Below are 18,512 nucleotides of genomic sequence, written 5' to 3'. Positions count from 1 at the left end.
CCTGCCTCCCAGGCCCTGCCACGAGACCCAGGGCCTCCTGTGCCACCACCCCTGTCCCTCAGCCAGCGTCCTCCCTTGTCACCCTACCGCACTCTCCTGCATCAAACTCACGTCCCAAGTGAGATGCGCTTTCGAGTCACAATGTTCAGACTTCACCGATAGCCTGCAGAGGGTGGCAGGAACAGGAAAGTCTCCTTTCAGCTTCCGTGGCTTAAAGACCTTGGAAATTACCCACAAGTCATTCAGACCGCCAAGTCAAGCTCTCAGAAAAAGCCATGAGGACAAAACCACAAATGCTCAACACACCCCAGGAAATTTGTTACTGGAGAAGCACAGGATAAGGCCTAGCTTGGGAAGCGCAGCGTCCAGGCAGGCGGCTGACGCACCTGGTGCCCTCCCTGCCCTTCCAGCAAAACCTCACCTGTACTGCTGATTTCCTAAACCCATTCGCTGCACGCACCAACGAGAGGCAGCACAGCTTTGGTTATTTAGAGAGCTTTTATCGGAAGGCCGGCGGGGGTGGCATCTCCTGCTCTGACTAAAGGACTGTCAGAGAAACCGGCTTGGCCGCAGCCGAGCGGTGCCCACGCACGCCAGCGCGCACCGTCACCCCCAGGCCGCCCCAAGCCCCGGGCCACCCCGCAGGGACACCCCGCAGGGACGCCCCACCGGCGGGGAGATGCCAGAGCCGCCTGCCCACGGAGGGAGGAAATGGCACCAGCTCCATCCCCTCAGTTTCCTTTTCCTCGCCGACCCCTCTTCGCCCTCTTCCTCTCCCCCGGCGCCCCGCGATGGCTCTGGACTGACGAGGGGCCCCTCAGGCCGCCGAGCCCCGCGGCAGAGCGGCGGCCCGGCCCCGGCCCCCCGCGGGCGGCGGCGGGGGGCGATGGCGCGGCGGCCGTTACCTGGAGAGGGAGTCGCCGCTGGGCGGCCGCGTCGCCGCCGCCCGCCCGGCGCCGAGGCTCTCGCAGCTGGAGCTCTCCTCCATGCCGGGCGGCGGGGCGGCCCCGGGACGGGCGGCTGTCTGTCAGCCGAGCGGCGGGCGCCCGGCGGGGCGGGAAGCGGCCATGTTGGCCCGGCGTGCTGCGCGGGGAGGGCGGGCCGAGGCGGGGCGGCGGGAGGGGGCTGAGCCCGCCGCCGCGGGGCTGCGGGGAAGGGAGCGGCGCAGGCGGCGGTCCCTCCCCGGGTCCCCTCCCCTCAGCCCGCAGTGCCGGCAGCCGGGGAGAGGGCCGGGGGAGCCATGCGGCCCCTTCCCCTCGCCGGGCCGAGGGGGCCGGGCCGCCGAGCTCGGCCGCCTGAGGGAGGGGAGGGGAGGGGGTTGTGCCCGGCCTCCCCTCGGCACACCCCGCCGCCCTTCCCGCGGCGTGAGCCTGGCCGGGGTCCGGGGGCTCCTCGGAAGGGGGTGAGAGACGGGGGAGCCAGCCGGCGAGCGGAGGTGTCTGTGCGTGCGGGTACAGAATTGGCCAGGATCGCCCTTTTTGGCCTCTTGAAGGCCGAGGGAAGGCGGCAGCTCCCGGCTTCCCTCCCCGGTCAGAGCAAGGAGATGATCTCTCTCAAGGATCCCCCTTGAAGTCATCTTATTTGTGTTAGGCTAGCCTGCTGGAGGCTCTGCTGAGCCCCCCTCCTGTGCTGGGTTGTGTACCCCTAATAAAAACCAGTTGTGCTCCTGAGATTTTTAATTGCCTGTATCTGCTGAAGAATCCCCATTAAGTTTATCCCTCAACTGGACGGGGCAGGAGCTGTGCAACATGGCAGGCCAAAACGACACGAGTCCGCAGGGTGCCGGCACGGGTCCCCTGTGTGCTGGCAGCGGGAGAAGCGCTCCGACGGGCAGCTCGCGTGCGTACGTGACGGTTTGTGCCCAGGAAGCTTTGCGGTCACGGCTCGGTATCGAATGCTCTGCAGGAAGAGGCCCGGCACGTTCGGTTCCTTGGAACAATTCGGTGAGCAAGAGAAAAGCTCTTGGCTTCGCTTACAAGGGCTGGGGAGTTGCATCTTAAGCCTCCCATACCCAGCGCAAAGGTGTCTTCCAAATGCACAGCTCTTTTGGCAAAAATCCCACGAGGCACAGGAACTGAAACGCTGGGGATGTGTTAGTAGGTAGGTGGGTTTCCAGTAAGGCCCGCTTGTTGGTAAAGAGAGCACCTGATGTCAGGAGCATCGGTCCAAATGGACCTCCCCGTTTGAAATACCACCTCAAAACAGCATAAACCCTGTATCTTCTAAATATCTGAATACGCCATGACTGTAAAATGGTTACTGAAACATCATCCCTCTTTGTGCTCCGAGGAGTAAATTAGTTGATGTATCTCCTTCTGTTGTTTCCCATTTTGTTCCTGTCATCGGAGTGTAACTCTAGAGCAGTTTAAATCACGCAGAAGCCCGTGAACATGAGCAGGGTGCTGAAGCGGGGTTGCAACAGCCCCGCCTGAGACTGCATGATGAAATTGCCTCTGTCACTCTTCCCTTTAGTGTCTACCGGCATCTGTTGAGCAAGCCTGATGTGGGATGGTTTTGAAGCTGGTTTAAACTTGAAAACACAGCTTTGTCAAAGCAGGGGTTTTTTTCAGTGTTTTTTACTTAATCTTCTGAACAAAAAGTTTATAAATTGGCAACTGATTTTGTCTGCTGGTGTTTGTTTGGTTTTTTCATCCTAGAAAATTGAGCTTGTGGAGGCTTTTCTAAAATGAAAACTCTGTTTTCTGGTTAGAAGTGAGATATTTGTTTTAAAAAATAAGCTAATTGCTAGTGTTTTATTGCGCTGTTAAAATCCAAACAAAATGCTTCCTCATTATTAAAATGAAAAGATCAATAGACCTGTGGTGATTTTCTTCCAGCTGTAAATTTTTTTTAAATGTTGATTTTTTTTTTAGTTTTTTTTTTTTTTCTATAGTTATGGGCAAGAAACCTTTCAGAAATACAGTTTAATAGTGGAAAATGAAATACTAATGAGATACTATTTCCCCCCCTGCATCTCTTTAGCTTTCCATCCCCACCTAGGGATGGAAGGACGCCTCTTCAGAGACAAACGGACAGGGGGTGCTGTAGCAGCAGCAGTTTTGCATCTTTGGCAAGCAGTCATGCAGTTCCTGGTAGCCTTTTCCCACTGGTGCGCTCTTTTCCCAGCCTTTCTGAGGACCGAGCTCCTGACGGTAGTAACCCTTGGGAGACGTCAGCGTTGTAGAACTAACCCAGGCCAGTGCATGTCTCCCTTTCAAATCTTATCAGACTAATAGCCTTGTGGTAGCTTGGTATTACCTCTGTTCCCTCTCCTAAGTGTAGTTTGATAGTGGTGCAGTTTAAAAAAAGTCAAGTACGAATAAAAACAATATATAAACCTCCTTTGCTATGTGAAAATATTAGAGTGCCTTCCTTTCTTCCTAATTTGCTATTGATGTGGCATCTCTAAGTAGTTTATTGATGAAGTGCTCTATTTGCTTTTCACTGCCCTGTTTTGTTCTTGGCCTTATCCCCAGGGCCTGCGAAACCCTTTAGAAATTCCCACTGGTGCTTTGTAAATGAGAACAAAGCTAATCACCTCCTGGATCTCGCCTGCTGCTGAAAGAAACTAGCAGTCTGCTCAGTGAGTCTTTTTGCTCAAAAATACCACATTTTCAAAGTCAGTCAGAATTTTCTCTCTGTGAAGTGAGTTACCTCAGGGCTCTTACAAGTGACGGAGAATTAAATAAAGGCCCTGACATAACCAAAAGCAATTAAGGACAATTCACAAAACTGTTTTATAACTGATGCAAAATAAGCATAGTTCAGTCTGTTAACCTACTTTTTCTTGCCACATCCTTTACCATTATCTCACAAGTATCATCATTTGGTTTTTTTTATGAAGGAATGTTCTGCTGTTTTGTGATTTGAACACAGGAAACAGTAAAAGAAAATTAACATAATGAATAAGTAATAAAATTATCTGTGTTCATCTTTAGTGCCGTGTGGTTGATACCGCTGAGGTAAACAATATCCCAAAAGAGAGAATGACAAGGAAGTTTCTTGAATCAAAGGTGTGAAAGATTATTTCCAAGTAAAGGACAAGCAGACATCCTCCAATACTTCCTGAAATTGTACATGGTTATAACTTTTGTTTATAGCACGTAAGAAGTGTAAGATACATAGTCAGGCTTTCTTAGGTGCTCAGAGGCTGTCAAAGCTGTGGCCAATACAGCACAAAGAGGATAATTTTATGTACCATGTAAAACATGATTAAGTGAGGAGAAGTAAAACTTTTGTCTCAGTCCTTCAGTGTGAAAGGGAGATAGTATTTGTGTCCATTGTATTTAAGCTATGTGTCTGTTGAGTAAGGGGCTTTGTAGCTCTGTGTGTACGTGTAGTCCATACATCTGGTATATGATAAATGAATGTGCTGGGTGTTACAAATCCAGATGTTCCCATCCCTGGAACTCCCCGGCTTTGCTGCTGCACAGCCAAAGACAGGCCTGTTGTGTCCCACAGTGTGAGCACAGTGCTCCCCAAAGCTAGGGACAGTCACACGTCCCGGGCATCCTGACACAACCTGCTCCTAGGGGTCTTGTGGGGATGTTTGGTCGTGGTCTGTGACTCCTTGATTAAATGTACCTGGAGCATCAGGTGCCAGAGCAGAGGTGGAATCGTGCTTCTACAGTGGTCAAAGGGTGGACAACGAAGCAGGACCATGTGCTCAAATGATCCTGTCTAAGAAAGTGTGCTCCCCTGATGCAGTCTTTGTCATAACCTGCCCTTCCATGGCACAGCTCATCAGACATTCCCCTCCTTCCCCCTCTTCCCCATCACGCAACCCAACACGGTTATTTGAAAGGGCTATAAACAACAAGGGAGCAAGAGCTCTAATCCCTTCTGAAAATGGTTGCCTTGTCCCCCTTCGCTCCAGCCCCAACATTAAAATCATATGCATCCTAAAACTAGCTCTCCGTGCTGGAGCTCTATGGATCTCCCATATTTTCCCCACCGTACTCATACATTCCTGTATCCCTGCCTGTTAGCCAATGAGTTAAATAATTCATGGCAATGGCAGCTTCACACACTGTGCCTTCCTCTCTAGTAGTCCACATCAGTGAGTCCAACAAATTTGCAGCATGACTCAGTCCCATAATTGTTCTGAAAACCACACAGCCAGAGACACCCTTGTCTCTCCCTTTGATTCACTAAAATCATTCTCAGATTTATTACGTTTTCTTGTCTCCTTGATGTACAGCTTAAGGGCAGTGGGCAGCCAATAAAAGATTCTCAGCGCCTTGGGAAGGGCGGATTGTCACTGGTGAGATCCCACTGTGATGTATGATCATCAAATCACACTGGAGGTGGCATGTGTTCCTTTTGTCAAGCTCCATCAGCTGATAAAGTATGAGGTCAGAAACAGCGAGAGCTTTGGCACACACAGAGAGGCTGATGAAGAACAACGTGCTGTGGCTGTGATTTGGAGCTAGAGCTGCCTGTGGTTGCAAGAACATCTGTTACAAGATGGTCACGGGGCACATGCACAGATTCGGTCCTGCTGATGCATGATGCCTGTGCCGTCGAAGCTGGAAACTAGACAAAACCAAGAGAGGGACTTAGAGCTACACTTAAATTGTCACCGTGTCTCCAAGGTTACTGTACTTGAGGTTAACCTGATCAGAGTGGTCACCCTAGCTCACCCATGACGTGGTTCTTTGCTGGCTGTGATGGCACCTTGACAGTGCTTTTGCCTTGCATCCCCACGTGTCTGATAGAAGCAGAAGATAATGATCAGTTGGGCCTCTGACACTTTTTATTTTTTTGTCACTTGATTGCTTTTTTTTACGCAGTCGTGCACATATTGGTGCAGGGTGTTACAGATGTGGGGCCCTGGACTCAACCTAGACCTAATCCTGCATGCTATAGCTTGCTAGCTGTTTACAGAGCACTTCTGATGGGCAGAAGATTTATTCTTCTTGCTGCTCTGCCTGTGTAATGCTTTCTTGTCCTCACTCCCACCACCAGCTCATGGCTGCTCGCAGAGCAGCGAGGCATTAAATATCAGACAGGCTAATGAGTACGTCAGGATCCATCCCCATGGGTGCTCAGTGTGTACAGACCACTGCCTGGAGCCAGGCATTTCACCCAGCTTTTAATTGCCTTATGCTTTTAATTTTTAATGGCCTCTGCAGATACTGATTTATTGCAATGTACTGTAGCATGTGTTCGCTTATAGCTAAGCAATGATACCAGTGCAGTGCAAGGCTGGCAAGGTGAGTACATTAGTGCTGTCGCAGACTGGGCAGTCTGAAGGTGCAGGCACCCTGTTCTGGAGAGCGCACGGCTGCCTCACCTGCTGTGTGCTCCATTCCTTGGGCTCTAGGGGCAGGACTTCCACTGCATGCTGCAAAACATATTGTAGATTTAGAAGATCAATTTTTTGAGTCACTTCAAATAAAGCAGTATGGTATCTTTCCTCCTGAAGGACTAAATACATCACAGGAGCTGTCTGGCTGTCTACAGGTTCGGACTGCAACACTTCAGCAGCTCCTTGACATCTGTGTAATGGCCTCCAATCTGGAAGACATGAAGTAAGAATTACTCACAGGAGTTAAACTTGAAAGTCCTGGCACTTGTTAAACCACCACTGCTGGAAATAAATGTATTTCCAGAACTGGTAGGGTGATCAGGCAGGAAGGAAGGACACTGGGGCAAGAACTGGTTTTGATATTGCTAGCCATTAGGAGGGGGATTTTCTGAGATCCCAGCACTTGTGCTGAGCTGTTTTATTAAGATCAACAGGGATAGGTGTTCATGTGCAGGGTAAGAGTCTCTGTACCTCTTGGATCTCAAATCTTTATTTTACAGTCCTGATCCGTACACCAATTTTCAAGCAAACAGTCATTTTAAATAGAGGTAATTTTATGTCTAAATTGCCTGGAATAGTATTGTCTTTATCTGTCTTTATATTGTATATGTGTACACAGACTTCTCAAAGTGAGATCTTAATCTACAGCTGGTGTATTTAATAGCTACAATTAGGGAAATGTTTAAGAATACTTTATTTTATCTAATTTATGCTTCTTTTCCTATTGAGGAAGATAAACTAAACCATGCCCCTAAGCACTACATCTACATCTCTTTTAAATACCTCCAGGGATGGAGACTCAAACACTTCCCTGGGCAGCCTGTTCCAGTGCCTGACTACCCTTTTAGTGAAGAAGTTTTCCCTAATACCCAACCTAAACCTCCCCTGGCGCAGCTTGAGGCCGTTTCCTCTCGTCCTATCGCTTGTTACTTGGGAGAAGAGACGGACCCCCACCTCTCTACAACCTCCTTTCAGGTAGTTGTAGAGAGCAATAAGGTCTCCCCTCAGCCTCCTCTTCTCCAGATTAAACAACCCCAGTTCCCTCAGCCTCTCCTCATTAGACTTGTGCTCCAGACCCTTCACCAACTTCGTTGCCCTTCTTTGGACACGCTCTAGTACCTCGATGTCCTTCTTGGAGTGAGGGGCCCAAAACTGAACACAGTACTCGAGGTGTGGCCTCACCAGTGCTGAGTACAGGGGCACTATCACCTCCCTGGTCCTGCTGGCCACACTATTCCTGATACAGGCCAGGATGCCATTGGCCCTCTTGGCCACCTGAGCACACTGCTGGCTCATGTTCAGGCGGCTGTCATCTAACACCCCCAGGTCCTTTTCCACCAGGCAGCTCTCCAGCCACTCCTCCCCCAGCCTGTAGTGTTGCATGGGGTTGTTGTGACCCAAGTGCAGGACCCAGCACTGAGCCTTGTTGAATCTCATACAGTTGGCCCCGGCCCATCAGTCCAGCCTGTCCAGGTCCCTCTGTAGGGCCTTCCTACCCTCCAGCAGATTGACATTCCCACCCAATTTGGTGTCATCTGCAAACTTACTGAGGGTGCACTCAATCCCCTCATCCAGATCATTAATGAAGATATTGAACAGGACCGGCCCCAACACTGAGCCCTGGGGAACACCACTTGTGACCGGCTGCCAGCTGGATTTGACTCCATTCACCACCACTCTCTGGGCCCAGCCATCCAGCCAGATTTTTACCCAGTGAAGAGTACGCCTGTCCAAGCCATGAGCAGCCAGTTTCTCCAGGAGAATGCTGTAGGAAACAGCATCAAAGGCTTTACTAAAGTCCAGGTAGACACCATCCACAGCCTTTCCCTCATCCACTGAGCGGGTCACCTTGTCATAGAAGCTTACTGCCAGTTCCAATGGTACTACAATTTGGAGATGGCAGATCACTGGGTTGTCAATAATGCCAAATAAGAGGCACAAGGAGCAAATTTAAGTGTCGAAGCCTTGATTAATCACACTTGATTAATTGTTAGCTTACCATCTGGGGTGGGGAGACTGCTTCAATCTGCTGCCTTCAAGACACTCACATTGCCTTTTGAGATTTCCCACTGGGCGAATGATCTTCAAGATGGAGCTTGCCCCAGTGATGACTCTCAAAAGGTGGTGTGGGATGGGACTGCGGCAGGTTGGGCTCCCTGCACCCTGTGCAGCCTCTGGCACAGAGACAGCAAGCTGTGCCTTCTCAAACAGCCCTGTGCTCTCCAGCCACACCTCCAGATGTGCAAGGCATACCCATCCTTTCCTGCCATGAAAATGCCTGCCTGGTGGGTCTCCCTTTGTAGCAGACACGCTGATTTGAAATAGCCTCCAAAATCAAAATGACATCTTGGTGCCGTATTGGGGCCAGAGCAGAACCAGGCTCAGTATAGCGTGGATGTGGCCAGACTGCTCCAGAAGGAACTGGTTCTAGCGTGAGCAGAAGCCAATTTGCTCCACCTGACTTCATGGCCAGCATCTCTCCCTGACTGCTTTTTGTTTAGCAATGTGGGCCTACCCAGGGAGTTGTTTCTCATTGCCTCCACGGCCATTACACACCCAATATGGGAACACTGGTCAATGCTTCTAGGCAGCTGGAAAGGGGAGAGTGTGCTTCTCCCAGGAAGGTGGTAGCGACTGGCTGGTCAGGGAAGTGCACAACTGCAGGAGCGTGCAGTGTCCTACAAGCGGTCTCAGACTCTAAGATTTTGGCATGAGCTGAAAGGACCGGTTAATGTTACTGTTCTTGTAGACATGAACACCATTTCCCTCCTCCCGAAGCTAGTTTTAGATCATGGAAGTAGCACCCAGCTTGTGCCTATCCTGCCACTTGTTTTGTAGTCAAATCTATGTTGCATTCATCAAATTAACGCATCAAAGAAATATTTAGGCTGCAATGCCATGTGTACCAAAAGTTAGGAAATGCCTGGTTTAAATTTCCCCATGTAACCTGAACGGATCCCACTCAGACACCCCATCTCTGTGCTGGATGCAGTGAAGGTTCATGACAAAAAGCATAACGAGACTGTGTAATTAAAAATCAGTTTAATGCCTGCACATAAGTGTGGCTGAATTCAGGTTTCACAAACAACTCCAAATATGCCATTTCTGTCCATATTCCAGCATTTGGATGCCAACTGTTTCTACCCTGGATAGCAAGACTCTGATGTGGTGCTGATATATAAACTCCTGGAATTTGTGAAGGGCAAAACTAAGTATTAATTATCTTATGTGAGTGTAGTAAGTTACCTTACTGTCATCTACTGTGAGTGACCCCTGAGCCTTTAGTACTGTAACTCAGAGACTTTGATGGTCCTGATACCCTCATTCCTCTGTGCATGTCTGCGTGGTTTGGGCCTGGGATGTTTGAAAAGGATCACTGTCTCATGTTTGGCTCAAAAGCTAAGGTGGAGGAGTACAATCCAGTACCCTCTTTCCTGCCCTTGAAAGGCAAGGGCCTCATGTCCCTGCAATTTGGTTAAGAGATTGAGAGGGACATAGGCTACTGTTGGGGAGTTTATGGAGGAAGACGATAGCCCTCACTTCTCAGCTGGGGAATTCCTGGCCCTGACAAGGAAGGGGAAGGATGAGAAGTAAGTTTTAGTGCTGGATCTGTTGGCACTACTGTGGAGGGAGAAGAAAGAAGCCTAAGGCAACCTTTATTTTTTTTTTTTTCCTGCCCGGGGATGGCACCCCTCCGTCTATCATGGGGGGCCCAGACTGGTGTGACGGGACTGTGCCATGAAGCATGGTCCTCCACCATCTCTCAGCTGCAGCTGCTCTGGCAGCTCAGCAGTGTCTCCAGGCAATATCTGGTGCTGCTCTGCCAAGCGGTTCAGCCCATCCTCAGCATGCTGATAGACAAGCTCGGGTGGTTCGTGAGTGGAGACAGGTTGGAGGCTGATGCTTTGGCTGGGACACGTTTGCTTTGGCCAACTCTGCTACAAAAGCAACTGCAGAGAGCAGAGGTGCTTGTGGGGTTGGCAGTGCCTGAAGCCATCAGGAATTCAGAATGAGCCCTGGCTTGAACCATCAGCATGTGCCTCACAGCTCCCTCGGATGCTTCAGTCGTGCTGGAGCATTGCCAACATGCTTTCCAGCCTAAGGAAGCTGAGAAGTGAAATAACAGAGGTTTAACATTAAATGTCTCAACTGAAGCAGAGTGGAGTTTCCCAGGGCAAAGATGATACTTCTTTACCCTGAGGGCATTCCCTGTGCTGGGTATGAATACCAGCTTCCAAAAGATGGGCGTGTGATCCCTTGCCAGAGAAGGGTCACGAGAATCCTTTGTAAAGGCAAGGGTTAAGTAACATTGATGTAGGATGGACCGGCGTCCCTAGTAAGAGATATTAATTCACTTTTAGAAAGGAAAAGAAGGAAAGGAGAGAACTGTCCTTGTTCTGCTCAAACATTTCTTCATGGACAAGATTTAAAGCCTTTGGCTGTATGAATATGTTGCTCAATAACCTGAATATCTGTTAGCTCAGTGCCCATTGTAAAAATGCTTGGGTAATATTCTATAGAGCACATTCCCACTCTGATTAAACCTAACCCAAAATCGAATGCATTTCAAATTTAATACTATGGCGACAGCGAAGATGAACAAAGTTATTTTCTTCACTCTGGAGCCTGTGAAGTCACAAGTAATACAGCTGTGTTAGGTGATGGGCAGCTTAGGAAATCAGGGCTGTGTTTGCTCAGAACGAGTATTTGCTGTTACAAAGAATTTTCGTTTATTCTCTAAGGCTGATATCAATTGCTACTAGTCCAAATTAACTGTTTCAGTGATAACATCTTTCAGAGAGACAGGCTGGAGAAGGAGAGGGGAAAGATATGAGTGAGGTTTTCACCTTTGCTCTGCCCCTTCTATAATGAATGAAAAAAGAAGACCAGTGAAGAAGAATCCATAAAAGCCACAAATGCAGCTGGAAGAGGTGTTCCCTCATGCAGAAAACAGCCATCGGTCTGCCTTCTAAAGATGCTTTCAGAAGCACTGGACCTGGTATTTTGAGAAGATGCTGCTGGAGACAGAAAGGCCCTGAGCAAGAGCGCAGCCACAGCGCAGAGCAGAGCAGCTGCCCCAGGCAAAGCTCTGGTGGCCAGAGGGCAGCTGCTGTGGGGTGTGTGCCACAACTTAGCCAATGTCCCCAAAGTCATCTAAACTATGCAGAATAGTTCGGGATCAGGAACATGCCAAGGTATCTTAAGACCACTGTAGCCCTATTCCCGGAGCTGCAAGTTTCTCAGTTCAGTAAAAATCTGATTTAATGTCATAACCTCTCTGAGAAAGATGCCTGTTTTCCTTTAGAGACTCTCCATTCCTCCCCTTGCAAGCTAAGGCACTGAATTTACTTGAATCCTTAACTAAGCCTTCCCCCCAGAAAGCACCCGCTGACCTGAGAATCTCACCAACAGTGTTTCTGTCTTAGATTTGCTTTTTCCTAAAAGGTTATAGTTCCCTGTTTGGGAAATTAAAAGCTCTGATCCTAGATACAAGGCAGATTTAACAGCAGCAGCCGAACTGGTGAGCACTTCTGGCTGCCCACCCCATCGTCCCCAAGAGAGCCGCTCCTGGGAGAGGCCACGGGAATTGTCGCTCTGCTCCTGGCCAATTAACCCACCACCCACCGTAGCGGGATAAATTGAAAGCACCAGCCAGGATGCTTGCCTTCTATTTCCTAGAGAGAAATTTTTGAGCTGGCTTTTTTGTCCGTGCTTGAGATTATTCACTGATATTTTAAATTGTGAACTTTATATCACCGTTTTATACTGCAGAATAGCATGTTCTTCACCCATCTAATAAGAATCGTCCAGCATCTTTGTGTAGAAATCGGTTAGGTCATGCCTGCATTTTCCAGCTATTGTTTTAGGAGTCCCCTTCTGGTATTTAAAAAGGGAAATATCTTCTGTAATATCATATTCCAGCTTTGAAGCTGTGCTGAACAACAAAGGCAGACAAACATTTAATTCTCCCCTAATCCTTTAAATATCCTTACAAGCACATGGTGTTCACACACTGTTAAGCCCATCTCCTGTAGCAGCTGTACGTCTTCTTCTAACTCTGCCTTTAAAGCCTGCAGCTTCAACTGGGGCGGAACAGGAGCCTGCGATACTTCATCCCGTGGTGGCCGTCTTTCTGGGTGGTATGGAGAGGGATGTTTTTCCATAATAAAGTGATCATCTGGATTGAATTGCAGATATCTAATCCTCACACAAGCTACTCCTGTTTGGTTTTGTGAAGCGAACAAAGACATCAACTTAGACATGCTCTGGGCTGGATTCAGGTATCTCTGGGACCTTCTGATCATTCCAGAGATTAGCCAGCCTGCCTTGGTAAATTTAACACAAAAGGGCAAGCATAGAATAAAATCCTTTTTCTTCAGAAAAGGGGCTCAAATGGAAGATTTCCTTAACTTCACCCCCCAGGAAAAAGACTGAAGGGGCAGGCAGGACAGCTGGGACAAACCCAGCTCTCTCAGGCCTCCTGCCGTGTTTTTATGGTATGGGAGCGGAGAGTGATTGGAGTAGCTGCATTACAGAAGGGGGGGCGTGGGGTGGGTGATATTCATGGGAATTGGTGAGTATTCATTGACTTAAGCCCTGCAAAACTGTATCTACTGGTTCTTTGCCTTTTCTTCCTCAGCATGAAAACTTGCCGCTTGTTTTCCATAGTTTTTCTGTCTTCCTGTGAGGACCTGTGAAGACTTTATTCTATTCCCCTGGCTGAAGGCAGATAAACCATACCACTATCATTTCTGACAGGTGCCTAACCAGGTCTTGAGGACCTTCAGACCCCATCCCCTCCTCAGACAGTCCAGCTTCATATTATCCTTCCTGTTAAAAACTTCCACCTGGCACCTATCCTGAACCCATTATTTCTTGGCCTCTACAAATCTGGCAGCAATGACTTATCTATTCAAAGACTTCTTGTCCTATCCCCACTCAAACCTCCTCTTCTTTAGGCTAAACCACCTCACTTATTTTCTATATATTTTCTAGACTTCTGATCATTCGCATTGCTTATTTCTACCCAGAGTACATCGCATTACCATCGCGTCCCTGTTCTGCAAGCAACTGTGGGGCTAAAATCTGAGGGCCAGACATCACCATTTTGATCAGCGTGGGCATGGAAGCCAGACTTTGGGCTCCTTTTCAAAAATCGTACCTTTTATCAAAAGACGTAAAAGCCTGGTGTAAGCACTCTCTGATGAAAGCTTGGACAGCTTAATAGAAAGTGGCATTTCTGGAGCTAATCTGCCATCCAAATGCACAGCTACACTTTGTCGCGGTGTTGGTGGCCATTGGGAGATTTTTCTTTGTTGCATGTTCTTGCTTACTGAAAGCTAAAACTGATCTAATAGCAGGAGGCTTTGGAGGCACAGCCAAGTGTATAAAAAGGACAGTATTTCATTTTTTTTTTAAAGAAAAATGAAAAAGAAAACCAAAATAGGCCACTACTGAGGCTTAAAAAAACCCAATGTAACAAAAGGAAATTTCTGAGATTTTGTGCTGTTTTGTGCACTTGAGTCACTTGTAAAAAGACTATATTCAATGTTGAGAAAGTAATGAAATGTTCTCCAGGATGGTTTTTTTTTTCTGTTTTTTAATGATTTACTTCTTTAAAAGGCACTATCTTGTCAGCATGTGAAAGCTTTTCTTTGTAACCCTCTAAAACACTCCAGATATTTTCTACAGGAAAGTTTTAAACTCCCCGGTATAAGCAGATGGTCTGTTGGTATTTGTATGTAAGAAGCTAGCAGATTATATTGTAAAACAGATTGGACTTTGGGGTTGGAGGGAAAGTTAATGAATAAGATTAACATGCGATGGCTTTTCTATAGTGAGATCCACACAATTAATCAAGACCGTTGTGGCACATTATAATATAAAGATGCAATGTAAATATGGGGAAACTCCTTTGATTAGTGCATTTGTTTCTTAAATGAAGGGAAACGTTGGCTCTGAGGGAGTGTTATGCATGAAATCCTGATTTTAGCTGTGCTAATGCAGTTAACTTGCTGCTCACATGTGAATGGGGACACCACATAGCCCTGCAGCTTTGATCAGCCTTTTGGGAACACACATGGAGTTCCTCCCTCTGCTGTAGACATCTTGTGAGCCTGGTTATCCAACAGACCAAGGCTAACATGTTCACACTAAGGAAACCACAGGAGAGAGCACAACAGGTTTCTTTACACCAGTTTTAATTCGGCGTAGCGTTCAGTTACTCATAGAGTTACTATGAATAACATTATGCCAGCTAGAAGTCTTACTGGAGGACAAGTAACATGGGAAAAAAGCACAATCCTTAAGAGAAAAAGGAACTCAAGAAAGGAATAAACCATCATTGGCAAAGCTGATGTGCCGATTCACAAAGGGATATTTTGGCCAATGCATATATATATTCTTAGACATTCGTCAGTATTTACCTTAAGGACACTGGTAAGTTTAATGAATCAAATAATATGCAACGTTCATTCTGACGTATTTCTCTCTTAAAAGCTACACTTTTGGAAAATGCATCAAATTCCTTCTAAAATGAATTTTAAGAGACACAGCCAACTTGCTGAGTCCCCAGATATGCCTTTCCTAGAGAAAGTTTGATGTCTTTCATTGATGGAAATCACATTCATACGTGAATTACACTTATATATTAACCTGACTGACATGTATGATCAGTTTAGGGAACTAACCCTATGGGCTACTTCTGTGAGAAGGAGCTTTCCGAATCAAATCCTCAAATGATAACACAATAATTTCTAATAAGGATTTCTCAGTCAGCTGGTACCCTGGAGCTAGTGCACTTCAGGCACTAATTCAATTTTTTAAAATTTTTTTAGGCCTCTAGAGTTGAACTTCCCTGTTGTACTTGGAGATCAGGACAGCACAAGAGGCAACTTGAATACATGCCCTGGTTTTATTTTCACCACATAACTCCAACATAACAGTGGCAAGGGCAAATTCTGCCTTTATGTGATGTTCATTGACCTTCACAATGACCAGGAACCTTTACTTTCATGTCAAATGGATATTGAGGGATAGATTTTGTCATCAGATGTGTTAACTTGAACACAAACTGCATGGATGCACCTGCGCTCAGCATTTCACCCAAATGCTTAACACCACCACAGGATTTTCCCAATGTTCCTGGGCATGAAGGATAAACCAGAGCAACTGTGTCCTGCAGAACAAGGCGGACCAGTCAGCCAGAGTGAAAACATCGCAGGCAGCCCTCCAAAAAACATAGATAGAGCATCTTTGTTGTCTCAAGCCATGCACAGGAACGCACAACATGTCTGGGGAGAGGGTGCTGCACACCAGGCACATGCCAGCGTAGCCAGTGGAGCTTTAACCGTGTCGGCATCTCCCATTGCACATCCTGAGGAAGACTGAGCAGCTCGTCTGACCTTGACACCCAGGCAGCAGCAACACAAACATCAACACATGTTCACCAGGAGCTGCACTCCCTTGCTGGGTACTTGCTCTTCAGCACTGAAGAGGCTAAATCATTACAGAAAAAATGATTGTTTAAGCTTCAGCTCTTTTATAGGAGTTCCTTCTAATGAAAATGCAAGATTGGCAAATGCTAGTTTGGGACTGGGTTTCTTTTTTTTTAAAAAAACCCCTAGATTTAGGCTAGATATTAGGAGAAACTCCTTCTCTGAAAGAGTAGTCAGGCACTGAAACAGGATTCCCAGGGAAGCGGTTGTGTCCCCATCCCTGGAGGTATTTAAAAGACGGGTAGATGTGGTGCTTAGGGACATGGTTTAGTGGTGGACTTGGCAGTGCTGGGTTAACGGTTGGACTTGATGATCTTAAAGGTCATTTCCAACCTTAAGGATTCTATGATTTTCAAGTCCTAAACAGGCTGCTTTTATTGGCTTGCCTGACCTGTAGCACATGGATTGGGATTTCATCCTGTGAGTCATCCAGTAAGACAGTAACTTGTGGCTGAGCTAGTTTGTAACAACTAGAAGAAAAAAATGAAATAATTTTTAAAATTTTTTTCAAATGGATACTTGGGATATGATTTGGAACCATATTAAAGGGGCTCTGTCAAAGTGGCCTGCATGACCCAGAATGCTTAATATAAAAATTAGGGTGATGTAAGATTTTACCATGGTCTAAGCTTTTATTGTGGCAGGATCCTCTCCACGTCACCCCTGGTTCCTGCGGCTGCCGGACCGCCGTGCTGCCGTGGGAGGGAGCAGCGCTCTTGGCTGTGCCGCCCGTCCGAGCTGGTAGCGATTCCCGCCAAGTGATTTGGGTGGGAAAGGTCAGCCCTGGCCTGGATCTAGTGCAGCTCCTGCTGCGCTGCCTCTGGCCGGGCAGGGAAAATCTTCACTGCCACCCGTTGTCGCCCACCCCCTCCATGTGGTCTCGCTGGCTACATCTCACTGGGCACAGGAGGCAGGTCTGGGGACATTTTCTGGCATGGAGGCTATGTGGCACAGGGTGACTCGTGTCCATATTACTATACCCTCTTATTCTGCATCCAAAGTGGGAATGGCTCTTGGTTGTGGGACCTGTTTGGGAGGGCGGTCATTGCACCCAAGCACTGCCAGGGACCCTCACAGCCTGGTGGCACAGACCACCATGCTCCAGGGCTGGGGAGGGGTCCCTGGCTGTTTTTCAGCTCACTGATATAGACGTAGCTTCTTCAGCCAGGCAGCAGCCCTGCCTGAGGCTCGCCCATCCCACCTGCCCTGTCTTCTGCCTTTACAGCCGGGATAGACAAAGAGGCACCTTTAGGGCATGAATTTCTTGACCTATTTCAGATGTATTCTCAGATGAGTGGGACCGTGCCCTATTTTCCACCCTCGAGTGTGAGGGGAGCACTGTCTGCGACCCACACTGGAGATGCTGCAGCGAGGAGAGAGCCACGCACCTCCTGGGCACCTCCTTGCTTCAGCATCTCCAGCCGGGATGGGGAGTGTGGGCACAGCCGGAGCGGTGGGGCACAGAGCATGTGCCAGCATCCCTCTCCTGTCCCTCCCTGTGCAGCCCCTGGGTGCCAGGCAAGGACACAGGAGCCATTTGCAGGTGGGAGTCAGATATAATGGAGGGACTGAGCAGCACTGGCAAAAAGACAGGAGGGCCGCAGCCAGCAGAGCTGGGGTGGTGGGGGGCAGCCAGGGAAGGTCTCCCTGCTTACCCTGTGGGGGAAGGTGAGCGGAGGGGGACTAAAAGGGCAGATGTGCTTCATGGCGGTCCCTGAGCATCACCAACAGTGGTGAAGCAGTTAAGGTGTGGGGAGCCCTTTTTCACAGAATCATAGAATCATAGAATGGTTTGGGTTGGAAAGAACCTTAAAGATCATCTGGTTCCAACCCCCCGCCATGGGCAGGGACGCCTTCCACTCAGAGCCCCATCCAGCCTGGCCTTGAACATTTCTAGGGATGGAGCATCCACAGCTTCTCTGGACAACCTGTGCCAGTGCCTCACCACCCTCATGGTGAAGAATTTCTTCCTTATATCCAGTCTACATCTACCCTCTTTCAGTTTAAAGCCATTTTTGTTTGCTACATCTGAAAATAGCACGGTGCAGCCTTTGAGCATGGGCAGCGCTGTGCTGACATTTGTCCCTTCAAAGCGTCCTCTTCGCCACCCCTTGCCGCTCAGTTCATGGGGTGGGAAGAGCCACCCACTTGGAGATGGAGCCTGGCTAACGAGGAAAGCCTCTCAAGGAATGGGACATCACTTCCTCGGGGCTGGCCTGCTAAAAATAGCCTGGCAGGGATGAATACTTGCGTGAAACAATCCGCAACCCAGCGTGATCTGGTACACGCTGGAATTTCTTTAGGCTAAAATGAGGCGTAATGCGAGGCAGCCAGGGAGGGAAGGAGAAGCCCATTGCCTGATTTCTGGCATCTCATTAGGGGTCTCTGCTAGTGGGGAGAGAGGGGCAGATACCTCCAGGGCATGATCCCGGGTAGGGCATGGGCCTGGGGACCTGGCCAACCCTCTCGGGGTACCTAGCTCTTGGGGTACCCAGCTCTCTGCTTTAACTTCAGCAGGATCCCAGAGCAAATTGCTGTGCTGCAAGGCTACGCCAGCCCATTCACCACGAGCTAAAATACCATGTGTTATCTGTTAACCCTTGCTGGTAAGGAAACCATGTCTTCAGTCAGTAGGAAAGCGTTGCAGCTCTTGCAGAGGCAGACTGAGCTCCCAGAAGCTGCCAGATGCACATTTTTCTCGCCCC

At 48.4% G+C, this 18,512-nt stretch overlaps 1 protein-coding gene across 1 annotated transcript in view; it reads right to left on the bottom strand.

Annotated features, from left to right (window-relative positions):
- Positions 1–1,083, bottom strand: part of MTMR2 (myotubularin related protein 2) — a 63,555-nt gene extending 62,472 nt beyond the window's left edge. Inside the window, exon 1 of the mRNA XM_087756446.1 lies at positions 906–1,083. Coding sequence (XP_087612572.1) covers positions 906–988 — 83 coding nt within the window. The 5' untranslated portion in view covers positions 989–1,083. The remainder of the gene's footprint in view (positions 1–905) is intronic.
- Positions 1,084–18,512: the final 17,429 nt, after the last annotated feature.

This window comes from Nipponia nippon, unplaced genomic scaffold (genome assembly GCF_047370975.1).
Source record: "Nipponia nippon isolate SJK-2023a ecotype South Korea unplaced genomic scaffold, ASM4737097v1 scaffold_2, whole genome shotgun sequence".
In the NCBI taxonomy this organism is placed as follows: Eukaryota; Metazoa; Chordata; class Aves; order Pelecaniformes; family Threskiornithidae; genus Nipponia; species Nipponia nippon.
Note: the sequence above shows the minus strand (reverse complement) of the source record. Positions and strands in the feature narration are given on the sequence as shown.